The 16561-nt window shown below is 59.4% G+C and overlaps 1 protein-coding gene across 1 annotated transcript; it reads left to right on the forward strand.

Moving 5' to 3' along the window:
• Positions 1-1470: 1470 nt before the first annotated feature.
• SPATC1L (spermatogenesis and centriole associated 1 like) lies at positions 1471-14399 on the forward strand (the record flags this gene model as incomplete). The annotated part of the gene is made up of 4 exons (XM_080826195.1): positions 1471-1672; positions 6052-6393; positions 13352-13503; positions 13989-14399. The coding sequence occupies 4 exons, from the start codon at positions 1471-1473 to the stop codon at positions 14313-14315; spliced, it is 1023 nt and encodes a 340-aa protein (XP_080682321.1). The 3' UTR covers positions 14316-14399.
• Between the last annotated feature and the right edge of the window lie 2162 nt (positions 14400-16561).

The raw sequence follows: 16561 nt of genomic DNA on the forward strand, positions 1-16561 counted from the left end.
CTAGTGATGAGAGCATGGGGCGTCCTCATCAGAAACCTGGCGGAGGGTGATGGGCCTGTGGCTGGAGGGGATAGGATGTCCCGAGGGTTTTCTAGGGGTCGTGGGAAGGGGCCAGTGGAGGGGAGGCCTTCTCTCGGCCGGGGCAGAGGCCTCTGCCCTGGGAGTCCTGGCATCTCCCGCGCACCCGTTCTCTGTGGGCGCTGTCTGCGCCTCCGTGGTCCTTGTCTGACGTGAGAGGCTGTGGGTCCAGACCCTGGGTCTTTCTCAGGTTGTGTAAGGTACAGTCCTCTCTTCTACAAAAGCCGACTCCAGGATTCTCTGCTTGCAGCACCCTCCAGCCAACGTGGCCGTCTGGGGGAGACAGTGGCTTTGTTCGGCCTGGAGCCCAGCACCCGCACCCCAGTGCCCTTGATGCTGCGTGCTGTCGGGGCTGTGGGGGCTGTGGGGGCTGTCGGGGCTGGAGGGCGTGCTGCCTCCTTGGTCAGACTGTGTCCAGTTCGGAGGAGCAGGAGATGACATGTCCGCGGCCTCACAGCTGCCGAGAAGCACGAGCGAGACCTGTAGAGCTGGGAGCAGGGCTGAGCTCACGTACCCTCCCGGGCACTTCGTGGGCAGACCGGGCGTCGGGGCGGGCTCAGCCGTGCTCCCACCAGCCGGGGCCTGAAATCTGCCCCCTGGCGGGGCTCTGTGAGCTCGGGTCTGCGTGGGGTCCGCATGGCCCTTGTGCCTGGTCGGGCGAGCCTTCCGTTAGGTCCAGTAACGGCCCGTGTTCCACTCGGCCCCAGTCCGGAGCCTTCCTCACGAGGGCAGTGTGGGTGGCAGGTGGCCTCCAACTGCCAGCCCTACAGAGCCGGCCTGGAGTCCTGGGGCCTGGGGCCTGTTGGGGGCCCCTGAGCTTGTCTCCCGCCGCCCCTCCTTCCTTAAGTGTGCGTCCCAGGGGTGCACCCCAATACACGTGCCCACACACCAGGCACCGGCCCAGGTTCTGGGGCGCAGAGCGGGGAACCGCCCGAGAACCGTGTCGGGGGCTGAGGGCTCACGGGGAGGGACGCCGCCAGTCACGGGGGGTGAAGGCAGAGGCCCCCCGAGGCCCGCGCGCCCTGTGCTGTGGATGGCCCGGCAGGCCCCTCCGCCCCGGCCTCTGGCTGCTCCTGGGAGGTGCCGGCACAGTCCCGACTCGGGCTGCGCGTCCCTCCCCGCGAGCCCCGTCCCCGCTTCTCCCGCGCGCTCCCCGTCGGCCCCAAGCGGTGCGTGGGCGCTGGCCCCCGGGGCAGGGTCTGCGGGGGGGAGACGGGTGGCCCGGCGGGGGCGGGGGGAGGGGACACCGGCTCTTTAAGGGCGGGCGACATCACAAGGCTGCGGAAGGCCGGGCCGCCCTGGAGCTCCGGGCGTTTCTGGAGCGCCCGCGGGCTCCGCGTTGCCACCTCCATGGGGCCGCAGGCCCGCACGTGAGAGCACGAGGACGTGGCCATGGCCGAGGGCAGCGAGCTGATGAACAGGCTCCTGAGCGAGAACGCGGACCTGAAGAAGCAGGTGCGTCTCCTGAAGGAGAACCAGATGCTGAAGCGTCTGCTCAGCGAGAGCTGCCCGGAGCGCTGCGGCCTCGGGGGCCGGGACCTCCTCTTCACCAAGGGGCCCGCCTACCCCGAGGACGGCTCCCCCGGGAGCGCAGGTGAGGCCGCAGGCCGGGGCGGGGGGGCCGAGGGGAGGCCGCAGCGCGCGGCCAGGGCCTGGCGGGCTGACGCGGGGGTCTCGGACCTGCTTCCTTCCCTCAGGGCTGAGTAAGCCGAGACCCGGCTCCCCGTTCTGCTGCGTGTCCTCAGGTAAGGCCCTTCTGGCCGTGAAGTCGCATCCAGAAAATCAGGCTGCCACGCACCAGCCCCCTGCACGGAGCTCGTGGGTGCGAAGCCCCGTGAGCCAGCAGGACCCCGGGGTCCTTCATGGCACCCGGACTCCTTCGGCCTCAAGGGGGACCTGGAGAGGGAACTCGGGGCAAGCAGAGGGTGGCGGTGGGGGACGGAGGTGGTGGTGGGTGACAGGAAGGGGACAATGACGCCCAGAGGGGCAGCTGGAGAAACCCCTGGTCCCCACCAGTCCTGAGCTCCCACCAGCAGCCCAGGCACATGCTTGTCACCAGAAGCCGGCTGAGGCCGACTGGCCTCCCAGGGCCTTGACATCTCACCACGGGGGTCTGTGCTGCTTTCTGGGGCCACCAGGGATGCCCTTGGGCGGCGTTGTCCTGAGAATCGGGTCAGGCTGTGGCCTCCCCTGACGACTCAGAGCCACCCCTGTGTCCGCAGCGGCAGGAGCCCCAGGGCCCTCCTTCCTTACCCCCCGGGCGCCTGGTCGGCAGAGGTGTGGACTCTGACTCTGGCCGGGTCCTTTGGGGGGGACCCTGGTCAGGGCCTTACGGGGTGGAGTCTCTGGGGTGGCAGCTGGCACCCCTGCCCATGGGTCACCCCTGACAAGCCCAGACCTGGCAGGACACCAGTCTTAGCAGGAGCTCCTCAGGCCACCAAACCTTCCCAGGTTGGGAGGCCCCGGCCGGCCTCGGGGAGGGGCCACCCCTTGCCCGGGGCTCTGGGACGTGGCCTCCGGGCCTGGCCCTGGCCCTCAGCCTGTTGGAGGACTGGAGCTGGGAGGTATGCTTGCACGGCAGTGGGGTTCAAGGGCGGAAGGGAGCATCTGTCGTGGTCCCTCAGCATCTGCCTTCAAAGCAGGGCGCGTTCGGAAATCCTGTTTTCTCTGTTCAACCACATGTACCGGTGGCAAACGTACAAATAGCCCGGGAGGCTGTAGCATCCAGGCCGGCTCCGGGTCCTGCCCCATTCCCACGGGCAGCCACGGCTGGCCTTTTCCTGGGCTTCTCTGAAACGCGTGGCGGGTGCATGCGTGTGCCTGTCGGGCGTTGTCGGGGTTTCCCTGAGCCGGGCTGAGCTGTGCGCACGTTGACGCCCCCACGGTCCCCACCAGGACAGCCAGGGTGTGGCAGACCTGCCGCTGGGGTCACGGCGGGAAACCCTTGAGTCAGGGGCCGGGGACTACTGAATTGTTGAAGTGGCCGCTGCTGGACACACTCTGCCAGCCTGCAGCGCCCGCACCCTGGAGACCGCCGGGGCCCCTCGCGACCCCCGGCCACACACCTCGTGCTCCCAGGGAAGGTGCCCGGCTCCCGCACCAGCCGCTGCCTGCACGCCGCTCGGTTTTTCAGTCTCTTCTGCTCTGAGTCTACGCCCACACCGAGGGCCCGAGACCACTTTAGAGGAGGTCACGGTGTGTGCTGGTTCGTTACGCGTTTGTCTTTGCCCCTGGGACTCAGAACCCTGGCATCGGCGGCCGGCGGGGGAGCCTGGGGGTGGGGGGCTCGCAGGCTGGGCACTGGGAGGACGCTTCTAGACCTTTCTAAAGAGCAAGAAGCATCGAGACTGACCCCGGTGTGGCCGCGGTGGGGTGCCCTCGGCTGCGGCCCTCGGCCTGCTCCATCCGGAGGCCCGGGGCCCGGAGCTCAGGCGGTGCCCTGGAGTCCGCCGGGATGGGGCTTCGCTCAGGGTCTGGGGACTCTGCTCCCGAGAAGGCAGCACGGACTCCCGTGGTGGGAGTCTGGGCTTTGGTTTTCCGTCTGTGGTTTTCCGTGTGGGAATCTGGCACCCGAGCCGCGACCGGTTTGCGACCTCCGTCAGGCGCGCGCTCACGTTGCAGGGTTCCCACCTCGCGTGGGGAGTAAGAGTCACGTGGGACCTGGAAGATCTTCCTGCCAGGCCCGTGCCCTCGGAGCACAAGGGTTTTGTAACGTCTAGATTTTTCTTCTTTGCCTATCGGTCCATTTAGATTTTCTGCTTCTCACTGAGTCGTTGAGAAGCACCTTCCCTCCAGAGCTCTCCCGTTCCCGGGGTCCCGGTGGTGGTGCGGTGACTCCCGCCCCCTCCTGAAGCCGCTTTTCTCCTCCCCAGTTTCATCGCCGTGTTTTCTGTTTCCGCAAAGTCACTGTCCGCAGCTTCGCGGCCTTGTGGACGCTTCGTGGCGCTCCCTCCGGGGTATTCCTGCGCTCGTTCCCGCTGCTTCTAGATTCTCTGTCTCTCAGGAGCTCCTCTTCATGTCTTGGTCTGAATGTTAAACTTTTTGATGATTTTTAAAAGTAGTTAAAGCATTGACATTCCTAATTTCAACCCAATACGGTTTTACGTGTACCGATGTCCTCCCGCACGGTTCCGATTGTCATTGCTTCTCAGTCATGGTTTCTTTGTTTCTTCCTGGATGTGATCGTTACTTGGGGGAACGCTTTCACTTCTGGGCAAACGGAATTTGGGGCCGACGCTTCTTAGTCATTGATAGCTTCGTTAAAACGTAGCCCGCAAATGTGCCTGCTTTTTGGACTTGACTGAAGATTAAAAATTGTTGGTTTTTTAATATTCACCCAACTTTCCTGGAGGCTTGTGACAGAGAGAATGGCCGCTCACTAAATAGGAACGAAACGAGGCCCAGACCCGGCCGAGCACCGCGGAAGCCCCTTCAGAACGGGCCCCGCGGAAGCTCGGGCAGCCCCTTCCCCTGTGCGGGGAGGCCGCCCGCCCTCGGGGCTCCGAGTCCCGGGCTCTGGGGCGGCCCGGGCTGCTCTCCTGTCCCGCGCTTGGGGAGCTCTTGAAGGCTCCTGAAGGCTGCTCGGTGGGCGCTTCTGGGCCGGCCAGGACGCCGTGAGGCCCCTCAGCGGGCCCGCGGGAACGAACGCTTTGGCCGAGCGGGCAGACGGGGCGCAAGACATCCCGACGGCGGTTCTTCTTGCCGAACGCTTGTTTCTGGGAGGACATCGCGGAGGTGGATTAGTTGTTCCCGAGGAGGTAGTTTTTAAGATACAATTTTTCTTTTTCTTTTTTTGAAGTTCTATTCGTGTAAGTAATCTCCAGCCCAACAACCCCGAGACCGAGGGCTGCGTGCTCCTCCGGGAGCCGGCCGGCGCCCTGGCAGTTTCTCATCACAGCTCCTGAAACACTGTTTTTCAAGTAAATACTCGCTTTGTTGCTAGGAGAGCAAGTTTGTCATATGGGAATAGAGAAGGATTTTATAATCACAAAAAGAATCAATAAGTTAAAGTTGATTACATTGTGATTTAAAAAATTCTGCACGACAGGCCCGTATAAAACAGATGAAAATACAAGCAGGGCACCCACGGGGGGAAGGCGTTGACGTCGCCCTGTCAGCTAGGAGCCGGGAAGAGCTGCTACAGATAATTAAAGAGCACTCAGGGCCCTACCTGCCCCCCAAAAGCTAAGAGGACCAGAGAAAAGGCAGAGAGGGTTCCCCTCACGAAAACCGAGGGGCTGGTGAGCATTTGACAAGGTGCTCAGTGCCACTGGGAATTAGGGAAAAGCCGTGTGATGTCATCAGCTGGTCTTTGCTTACCCAGGACCGGCGGAGCTGCGGGAGTGTTCTACATTCCACTCGTGTAGAACACGGAGAAAGTCTGCCGGGCACGCCTGAGCCCAGTGTAGACGGCGCAGGGTGCTCTCTGAGCAGAGAGGCCATCAGGGGACGCTGATCATAGCTTTGCTTTTCGAGGAAGCCAGGAACTGTCCTCATGTCTATCCCCAGAGCAACAGATGTGAAAATTGCTGTGTGTGTGTGTGTGTGTGTGTGTGTGTGTGTGAGACACATTGGCAGGAACCGGTTACACGTATCAGGTAAGCTACCTGGCGACTCAGCATGGATAAACTCCCACAAAGCTGGGGCAGAAGGGTACGTGGCAGAACAAACCACGGGTAGGACGGCACCACTTACGCGAGCTTCTGAAAGCAGATCCGAGTCCCTCGGGACTGTGTGTGGATGGACGGGTGGGCAGGAAGCGCACGCAGGCCCGCACACTCGCCTCGCCAACCAACGCGAGGCCGGCGGCTTCCTTCCTTCCGGTGCCGTCTTCTCCAGGGGGAGGACGAGGGCCCTGCGGCACGGGGTGGGCTGTCGTGGCCGGAGGCTGGGCATGCGGGGGTTCTTCCGTATTCTCTCCCTCCTCAGGGATGCTTCAGAAACACAGCCTGACCGCCCCTCCCCCCACCCCAGTTGCAGACTTTGGAAGGTTCGCCAGTGCCCCCGACGCACCCTCCCAGCTGCAGACGTCCTCCCTGGAGGACCTGCTGTGCTCGCACGCCCCCATCTCCAGCGAGGACGACGCTTCCCCCGGCTGTGCGACCTCCGGCCAGGTGCCCTTCAAGGCGTTCCCCGAGCTGCGTGCGCCCCGCGGCGCTGACAGGAAGCTGTCCCCACTCCTGAGCCCCTTGCAGGACCCGCTGGTGGACAAGACCCTGCTGGAGCCCAGGGAGATGGTCCGGCCCAAGAAAGTGTGCTTCTCGGAGAGCAGCCTGCCCTCTGGGGACAGGACCAGGAGGAGCTACTACCTTAACGGTACGGCCCGGCGAGGGGTGGCCACCGGGGTGGGCACCGGGGTGTGGTGGCAGGGAGCTGGCGGGGGGTGGGGGAGGGGGCCGGTGGCCCGCTGGCAGGAGCGTCTCCATTTTCCAGCAGAGGGAGAAGAGTGTGGCTGGGAGGTCAGGGTCTGGGGCTGCTTCGGTTCAAATGTTCTGTCTCTAAAACGAAACCGGGTTGCTTTCTTCGTCCTCTTCATACAGTCTGCGCACAAGTCCTTTTCCGGGCATGTGCTGTGCACGTGCGGTCCCCTCACCCGTGGCTTTTCCATTTGCCCAAGTGTTCTTGGAAGAGCAAAACTCTTTAATTTGATGAAGTCTGGCTTATTGATTTTTTTCTTTTATAGAGTTCATGCTTTTTCTGTCCTATTTAAGAAATCTTGGTCACACTGAAGGTCACGAAGATTCCCTCCTGTGTGTTCTTCTAGAAGTTCCATGGGTTCAGGTTTTACACTTAGGTTTCTGATCAGTTTCAAGTCAGATTTTGTACGTGGGATGAGGTTCACGTTAGGCTGCTTCTTCCAGCACCGGGGCTCAGAAAGGTTATTTTTTTCTCCACTGAATTGCCTCCCATTTCTGTCCGTGTATGTGTATTTCGGGATCCTCCATGATAGTCTGTTTATCTGTCCGTGTTGATTCCAATACGCGCTGTCTTGATGACTGTAGCTTTAGAGTAAGACTGTTCACCAGGTAGTATGCGTCCTGCAACTTTGCTTTCCATTTTCTTTCCATTGTTCTGCATTTCCACGTGAATTTTAGGGTCAACTTTTTTTTTCCTTAAGATTTATTTATTTCTTTTAGAAGTGGGGAGGGGCAGAGCGAGAGGGAGAGTGAAACTCAAGCAGACTTGCCACCGCACACAGAAGCCAATGTGGGGCTTGATCCCGCCACCCTGAGATCAGACCTGTGCCGAAATCAAGAGTCAGATGCCCAACTGACTGAGCCATCCGCAAGCTGTGCCCCTCAGCTTGTCCATTTTTACAAAAAATTTGCTGAGACTTTGGGATTGCCTTGCATCTACAGATTGATTAGGTCAATTTTCAGGGAAATGACACCTTTACAATATTGAACTTTTGGAGCCATGAATACTGTATATCTCTCTGTTTCTGTTGTTGTCTAAAAATTTCAACAATGTTTATAGTTTTCTAAGTTTAGTCTTGCATGTTTTTGTTAAATTGGCCCCTTAGTATTTTCACATTTTTGGTGCTATAGGAAATAGTATTGCCTTTATCATTATCAATTTCTGATTGTTCATTTCTAGTATGTAATAGCACAATTGATTTTTGTATATCTATTCCTGTGGTGGTTAATTTTGTCAACTTGACTGGGCCATGAAGTACCCAAGATATATAGTCAGACATTCTGGGTGTTTCTGTGAATGCATTTTCGGTGAGTTTAACATTTAATTCAATAGGCTGAATAAGCACATTGCCCTCCCAGTGTAGGTGGGCCTCATCTAATCAGTTGAAGGTTGATTAGGACAAAAAGGCTGATTCTACCCCGAGGAAGACAGAATTCCTCCTGTCTGACTAACTTTGGACTTGAACTGTAACATACTTTTTCTTGCATTGTAGGCCTGCAGTACTCTGGACTGAAATCACACTGTTGGTTCTCTTGGTTCTCAGACCTACGAAGTTTGCCTAGAGCAACATTTTCAGTCCCCCCACATCTCTACTTGCTGACTCACCTTGCAGATCATGAGACTTGTTAGTCTCCGTAATCATGTGAGCTGATTCCTTACACACACACGCACACCCTGTTGGTTCTGTTTCTATTTCTCTGGAGAACCCTGACAAAATATGACCTTGTATCTTGCAACCTTACCGAAGTCATTTATGTGTTCTAGATTTATTGTTCTAGATTTTTGTGGATTCCTTAGGCTATATGACTGTGTCATTTGTGAATAAAGACAAGTTTCTATTTTCATTTCTAGTTTGTATTCCTTTTGTTTTTTCTTGTCTTATGGCATTGACTAGAACCTCTAGCACATGTTGAATAGAAATGGTGACAGTGGACATTTTTGTGTTTTCTTCATTTAGGCGGAAAGCATTGTCTGTCACTGCTAAGTATGACATTAGCTCACGTCTCTGTAGACATCCTTTATCAGGTTGAGGAAGTGTCCTTTAATTCCTAGTTTCCGAAGAGTTATAATGAATGGATATTGGATTTTGTCAAGTGCTTTTTGTGCATCTAATAAGATAAGCATTTGTTTTTATTTGTAGTCTATTTCTGGTAATATTGTTAATTAAATTATTTTTTAAAAAGATTTTTATTTTTAAGTAATCTCTACACCCAGTGTGGGACTTGAACTCACAACCTCAAGATCCAGAGTCACATACTCTACTGACTGAGCCAACCAGGCTCCCCACATTGATTGATTTTTGAATCATAAACCAAACTTGCATTCCTGAGATAAACCCCATTTGGTCATCCTGTATTATACTTTTTTGTATTGTCGGATTTAATTTTCCTAAACTTTTGTTGAGAATTTTTGCTGTCTCTGGGGGATACTGGCCTACAGTTTTCTTTTAATGTCATTTTTTGGTTTTGGTACTGGGTGAATGTTGACTTCAGTGAATGAGGTGGAAAGGGGTCCATCCTCTTCAGTCATCTGGAAGAGCTTATACAGAATTGGTGTTATTTCCTCTTTAAAAGATTTTATTTATTTATTTGACAGAGAGAGAGAGAGAGAGAGAGAGAGACACCACAAGTAGGCAGAGAGGGGAGGAAGCAGGCTCCCCGCTGAGCAGAGAGCCCTACGCGGGGCTCGATCCCAGGACCTTGAGATCATGACCTGAGCCGAAGGCAGAGGCTTAACCCACGGAGCCACCCAGGAGCCCATATTATTTACTCTTTAGACATTTGGTGAAACTCACCACAGAAACCACCTGAGCCTTCAGTTTTCTCTGTAGGAATGTTTCCCTGCTGCAAATTCAGTTTCCATAGCTGACAAACAGGTATTCAAACGATCTACTTCTTCTTGAGGGAGCTTTGGCAGTTCACTCACAATAGTGAACTTTTGTGTTTTTTAAGGAATTGGTCCACTTCATCTATTTTGTCCAATTTTTTTAGCACAGAATCGTTCCTAATGTTCCATTATCACCCTTCGAGCCTCTGTAGGATCTGGGTGACACCATCTCCAGTTTGCGATGACAACGGCCTTTGTCGTCTTTCTCTTCCTCCTAATGTGTGTGGCTAGAGGTTCGTTAATTTCGTTGATCTTTTCTTTGAAGAATAGATTTTTGGGTGGATCTTGGAAGACCCAGGTTGGACTAGAAATGATTCCTAGAACATCTAGGGTGTATCGCACTTCTTCCATCTAATTTATGCTTTTAAGACAGGGCTGGGGGGCGCCTGGGTGGCTCAGTGGGTTAAAGCCTCTGCCTTCAGCTCAGGTCATGATCCCAGGGTCCTGGGATCGAGACCCGCATGGGGCTCTCTGCTCAGCGGGGAGCCTGCTTCCTCCTCTCTCTGCCTGCTTCTCTGCGATCTCCGTCTGTCAAATAAATAAATAAAAAATCTTAAAAAAAAAATGACCTCATTTAAAAAAAAAAGAAAAAAGACTGGGCTGGGAAGAGAGACTGGCTCCTGGTGGGGGACGCATATTAATATAGAAGGGAGTTCGCAGCCTGCACCGCCGTGCCCCTCCTGCGCCCCGATGTGCTGCTTTGTAGTCTGCCTGTCCTCAGCCCTGACTCCCGGGAAGCTTCTGCAGCCTTGCCAAGTGACTAAGGAGGGAGCACACCACAGCTGCGACGCACCTGCTGCAAGACAGCGAAGAGGACCTGTGGCTGCAAACACGTGTCGCGTTCACGGACCAGAAGTCTTCATGTTGTTAAGACGCAGCACTCTCCGAACCGATGCACAAACTCAGCAGAAATCCCTGTCAAAATCCCGGCCGGCCTCCTTGCAGAAACGGACAAACACCTTGAAAGCAGACGGAGAGGTAAGGGACCCAGAAGAGGCTAACGAGTCTTGAGGAAGGACAACGGCACTGGCGGACCCACGCTTTCCGCTTCCGGAACTTGCTGCCAAGCTACAGGAATGCGGGCCGTGGGCGTCCGAAGGCCCGGCGTGCAGAGACCGGTGGAGTAGACCTGAGAGCCAGAAACAAGTCCGAGCACCCGCAGGCTTCCTGTGCAAGAAGGACAGTGCGACGGGGAGAGGACGGTCTTTGCGACAATCGGTGCTGGGACGAGTGGGCAAACACACGCACGGGAGCGCAGCCGGCCCTCGCGCCACAAGTGAAAAGTAACTCCAAATGTATCAAAGACTTGAAAAATCGGGAAGAGCCAAAGCCATAAAACTCTTAGAGGAAAACACAGAGATAAAACCTACGACCCTGGATCTGGCGAGAGACTTTCCGATGTGACACCAGAAGCAGGAGCCTCAAAAGGATAAGTATATACTCTGGGCTTTACCAGAAGCAAACACGTACTTATCTCGAAGGAACGCATTTCGAGAAAGTGACTTCAACCCACGGAGCGGGAGAAGATACTTGCCAGTCGGATGTGGAGGCGCTGGTATCCCGGATATCTGAGAATTCTCCGCAGTTCGGCGGCAGGAAGACGATTAAAGATGGGCCAGGACCGCCACGGAACATTTCCCCAAAGAAGACACGCGAGCGGAGGACAAGCGCATGAAGAGACGCCCAGTATCGTGGGACCGCAGCACCGTGAGGCGCCGCCGCACGCCCCGAGGGGGGCTGCCGCGAAAACGAGGGACAGACGCAGGCGTCGGTGACAAAGTGGCGACGTTGGAACGCACCCACGTTGTTGCTGTAGATGCGGTTTGCCGTTCCACCAAAAATTAAACGTAGAATCACCACGTGTCCCAGAATCCCAGTCCCGGGTATGTATGTAAAGGGACTGAGAACGTCTGACCACGCAGAGGTTTTCACACGAAGGTCTAGCGGCCTTGTCATCGTACCCCCGAGCCTGTCGGCGACAGAGGCTTAACCGGAATGGGGTCCCGCCACACGACGCGGTGTTCCTCAGCGTAGACGGGAACGCGGTGCTGTCCTGGCTGTCGTGTGGACGGAGCTCGGGGACAGCCGCGTGGGCGCCAGACTCGGGGCCACACGCTGTGTGACGACACAGGTGGGGTGTCCGGCACAGACGCATCCCCAGGGACCGGAAGCACACTGGGGTTCTCAGGGGCTGGGGGGTGTCGCGTGACCGCGGCGGGTGCCGGTTTTGTTTCGGCACTGGGTCGCGGTGGCCACTGCGACACTGTGGGTGCAGAAGGACCTCTGAACTGCGCACTTGAAGAGGGAATTTTGTGCTGTGCGAACCGTGGCTCAGAAACGATATTCGGGGAGGTGTCAGGCTGCGTCAGGAGCCACGGCCCGTCCCGCGGCTGCAGTCTGTGGCCCGTCCCCAGCGTGTCACACCAGCCCTTTTCCTCAGCCCTCAGGAGCCTGCTCGGCCTCAGCTCGTCGCCGGCTTCCCCCACCAGGGGACCCTTCATCCTCAGCCGCCCCCTGCCCCGCCACCGCATGTGGCTGTGGGCCATTAGCTCAGCTGGGTCCCTGGCCCAGGGCATCCGCACCCTTGGGGCTCCTCCCACTCCTCAGCCTGCTCCCCTCCCCCATCCTCCCTGGCCATCCACCGGCCCTGGGTCAGCTGCCTCCCCTGGGAGGAGCTGAGAAGCCGGGGCTGCGGGCTGCTAGGTGCTGGGAGGGGCCACCTTGCTCCCGGGGTGCGACTGGCCGGGCAGCCTGCTGGCACCGGCGCTTAGGTGTTCCCCGGCCCAGGATGATGCCAAGGAGGGCGGCACCGGCCGCGGCCGCGGGCACAGTCGGTCCCGGCCCCGCAGCGTTCAGGGCACAGACGGCTGTGCGGGGGCCTCTCCGGGGCTGCAGTGGGGCGTCCTGAGTATTGGGGCTCTAGCCTCTGTGGGTCACCTGGTCTGGGCACGCACGGCCTGCCCACCGGCTGGACCTCCTGGTCTGCGCCCTGGAGGGTTGGCTTCGTGCTCGGGTTTGGAAAAGCCCAGGGGCTTGAGGAAAGGCCCTGCAAACGGGTGTGTTGCTGTCCCTTGTGAGGTGAAAGAGTGGACGGCGGAGGCCGCAGGAGGCTGGGGCGCCGTCGATGGAGGGGCTCCGGAGTGCAGGCTGGGCTCACACGGTGTCTCGCCGTCACACCCCCCGACCGGGTGTTCGCGGGAGCACACAATCCGAAGGGTGCTGGCGCGGCCCACGGCTCAGGGCGCAGAGGCCGCTGTGCGGGGCCGGGCTGGGAAGCAGGTGGGGATGGGAGGCTGGCGATCAGGGAGACCGGTTGAAAACGGGCCCTCGCCAACCCGGCACCCTCTCCACGCATGCAGGAAGACCCGTGTTACTGAGCACACAGGACCCGCGTGTGACGCCAGGCTCCCTAGCCTGCCTGGGCCCGAGAGCTGCGCTCTGCACGTTCCCGAGCTAAGGGGCACCCTGCCCTCAGGAAGAGAGGGGACACGTCTGGGCCACTGAACGCATCTGGGCGTGGGGGTGGGACCTCTGTGATAAGCAGGGGTCCCCTTTGACCCAGGTGCCTGGGCAGCCCCCGCTGGTGCTGGGGTGGGGGTTGGGGGCGCAAGACAACCGTGGGCTGTAGGAACAAGCTTTAAAGGACACTTCTGCCCATCAGAGGGGCAGAGAGAGAGGACGCAGGATCACAGGTCACTCAGGTTGCTCTAAGAGAAGAGGACAGGTCCCTCTCCCTTTGGGCCACAGGAAAGTCAAAGTTTTCTTCCCCATTTGTATTAATCCTCACCATTGGGGGTAGGGGAGCAGCAAAGGAGGGGCACAGTGGTTTCACCCCAAACCCGCACAGGCTGCGCTTGGGTTGGTCCTTTTGCTAAAATGGACACCTGGGCGCCAGCAGGAGGAAGGCGGGTGGCCCCGACGGTCCGTGTCCTGCGCCCTGGGCCTGTCTCACCAGCTCCACTCCTCACAGAGATCCAGAGCTTCTCCAGCGCTGAGAGGGACGGGCGCATAGTTGGGGAGATCGCCTTCCAGCTGGACCGGCGCATCTTGGCCTATGTCTTTCCAGGGGTGACCCGGCTGTACGGTTTCACCGTGTCCAACATCCCTGAGAAGATCAAGCAGGTGGGCCTCTATGCCCTGGGGTCCCCTCCCTGCCCAGATCCCCTGACCTGCTGTGGGGGGCCCCTCACTACCCCAGGGTCCCTCCCATCCCAGGGCCCCCCTCCCTGCCCTGGTCCCCTCCCTGCCCTGGGTCCTCCCACTGCCATGTCCCCTCCCTTGCTGCAGGACCCCGCCCCCGCCCGCTGCCCCGGGGGAAGTGTCCCCTGGATGCCGCATCACCGTGGTGCCCGTGCAGCTGAGGGCCTGTGGGCGGCTGAGGGCTGTGGAGGTCCCCGTGGGACGGGGCGTGAGGAGCCCGCAGCCGCTGGGTGGCCCGGGACAGTCTCAGCAGAGGCCCCCTCTGCGCTAGGGGCGGAGCTCCCCACTCCTCCCAACCCCGACCCCGTCTGCCCGGGGCCGCTCCGCGGGGCTGGGGGCTGGGCTCTGGGCGGGCGTCCCGGTGCCCGCAGCCCCCCGCCCAGGAAGCCCGGTCGCTGCGCCCGCAGACGTCCGTCAAGTCCCTGGACGGGTCGGTGGACGAGAAGAAGCTGCGCGAGCTGACGCACCGCTACCTGACGCTCACGGCGCGCCTGGAGAGGCTGGGCTACAACCGTGACGTGCACCCGGTGTTCAGCGAGTTCCTCATCAACACCTACGGCATCCTCAAGCAGCGGCCCGACCTGCGCGCCAACCCGCTGCACAGCAGCCCGGCCGCGCTGCGCAAGCTGGTCATCGACGTGGTGCCCCCCAAGTTCCTGGGCGACTCGCTGCTGCTGCTCACCTGCTTGTGCGAGCTCTCCAAGGAGGACCACAAGCCGCTCTTCGCCTGGTGAGCCCGCCCCGGCGCCCGCCACGCCTTTCCTGCAATAAACGTGTTTGTTCCAAACCCGGGGGCCGCGTGCCTCCTGCGCGTCCCCTCCGGCCGGGGGAAGGGCCGCGTCCGCCGACGGAGCGCCCAGGGCCGCAGGCGCCGCGGCAGGCGCCTCTCTCGGCCCGGGCCGTGCACCCCAGGCACCCAGCCCGCCCGCCGCCCACACCCGCGCGGCACTGTCGCACTTTATTAAAATAATCTGTTCACCTGTGTACCTTTCCCTTTGGCTCTTTGAGGGCATGGAGAGCACCGCGGGAGGTGCCCGCCGGTATTGGTGGAAGGAAGCCTGGCCAGAGACTCGAGGGGAGGGGCTGTGGCTCAGGCTGGGCTCCCAGACCCTCAAGCCCTAGGACCTCCCACGGGAGGTCCCTGTCTCCTCCTGCCCGAAGGGGCCAGCAGTTGGTTTCCCCAAACGCAGAGCCTGAGGCAAGGATCCTGCAGGCAGGACAGCTGTAGAAACTGCAGAGCCCCGTGTGCAATGAAGACACAAGTCCCTTGTTCAAAAGTAGGAATTTCAAGACGGCGAGGGCAGCACCGTTGCATAGAGAGGAGGGCCCGTGCTGCTGTGTGGATTCCTGGGGGTCTGTTTATTTGGGAGATGTTCTGATGCCCCCCCACCACCACTGGAGTCATCAGGTTCCTATCTTTCCTGAGGTCTTAAGAACGACTTGTGACCTCCTGGACCCACAGTCAGGCCGAGGGCCTGGTGCTGGCACCCTCCTGGGCCTTGGCTGTGATTGGAGGGTCTCTGGTCGCTTCTCTGCTGTGTATGTAAGGATGAAAGTATTGGGGTGTCTGGACCGACTCCAGCTGGGGCAACCTGTCCCTCGGTCCTCACCGCCTCGTGTGTCCCAGAGGTCCCAGCACCTTAGGATATGCTCTCGTCAGCTTGGGCAGCCGGAGCAAGCACCAGGAGCAGCGTGGCTCAGGTGACACGGTCGAGACTGGATGTCCCAGGTGGAGGCGTTCCCACAGCTGGTTCCTCCTGAGCCTGTCTCCTGGGCGCATGGATGCTGTCTTCTCCTGTGTCCTCACATGCTTGTCCCTGAGCCTGTCTGTGTCCTGATTTCCTTTCGTTATGAGGACACCAGTCGGAGGAGATTAAGGTCACCCTATGACAGACATAATTTTAACTTTGTTCCCTTTTTAAAGACCCTGTCTGCAAATACAGCTGCATTCTGAGGTGCTGGGGGTCAGGCCTTCAACATATGATTGTGGGGTTGGGCACCACTCAGTCCATTACCGACACCATCCCCCCTTCCAGCCACCGGACCCCAGCCCCCAGCTAGGGGACTCTGCCAGGCTGGCGGCCTGTGGAGAGCGCACAACTTTGGCACCAGGGCTGTCTGTTGGAGAAAGGACCGTGGGCGCTCCTGGGCACCGCTGGGAGGCAGGCTCTCTGTGGTGAGCCTTGGTGTCGCAGCCCGGGTTTGGAAGAACGCTTCTGCGGGGCCTTTGCTGTCCGCCAGGTCCTGCCGAGGCTCCCCACCCCTTTGTGGGACCTCGAAGTGGAAGAGCTGTCCTCGTGTTCTCCCGGGGGAGCCGGCGAGAGAGGACCCGGCTGCCCCCGGCCTTCGAGGGTCTCTGGGCTTATCGGGCTGCTGCAGGGTGGCTGCCGGAGGGGCAGGGTCCCAAGGCCCACACAGCCGGGGGTCTGAGAGATCGCGCGTCTCCTCCCCTGCGCGGTGTGGCCGCCCTGCCCGGCCACGGCTGTTTGGGTGCCTGTATGGGGAGGATGACAGAATCGGAAATGGTCTGCCTCCCGGAGGGTCCTGCGGGTAACCAAAGTGCCCCGAGAGGCGGCGCGGAGCTGAACTTGGGTCTGAGGCGTCCATGCACTGCTGGGGCGGCCATGGGTTCGGAAGCTTTGCAGACTGGGAATGCCCACCCCATTCAAGACAGTGTTGACCCAGCTGGGCTCTCTGGGTGCAGGGCCCTGGGCTGCTGGCTTGGGCACTTCAGCCCTTTGGGAGGACCTGTGTCCTCGGGGAAGAGTGGCCAGCGGCTGGGAGACCGCTCGCCCTGCAGGGCCAGCCACGCGCGGCACAGACTCCACCCCTCCCCCACTCTCCTGCCTGACTGGGCCGAGCTGACCTCTGCCGAGAGCCACGTCCACTGGGGGGCCTCACACCTGACTGCTCTCATCGTCCTGCCACCTCTAGCTCACAAGCTGACATGAAGAGATTCAGCGGGTCACTTAGAAGGTCA

The sequence above is a fragment of the Martes martes genome, assembly GCF_963455335.1.
Source record: "Martes martes genome assembly, chromosome: 1".
Classification (NCBI taxonomy): domain Eukaryota; kingdom Metazoa; phylum Chordata; class Mammalia; order Carnivora; family Mustelidae; genus Martes; species Martes martes.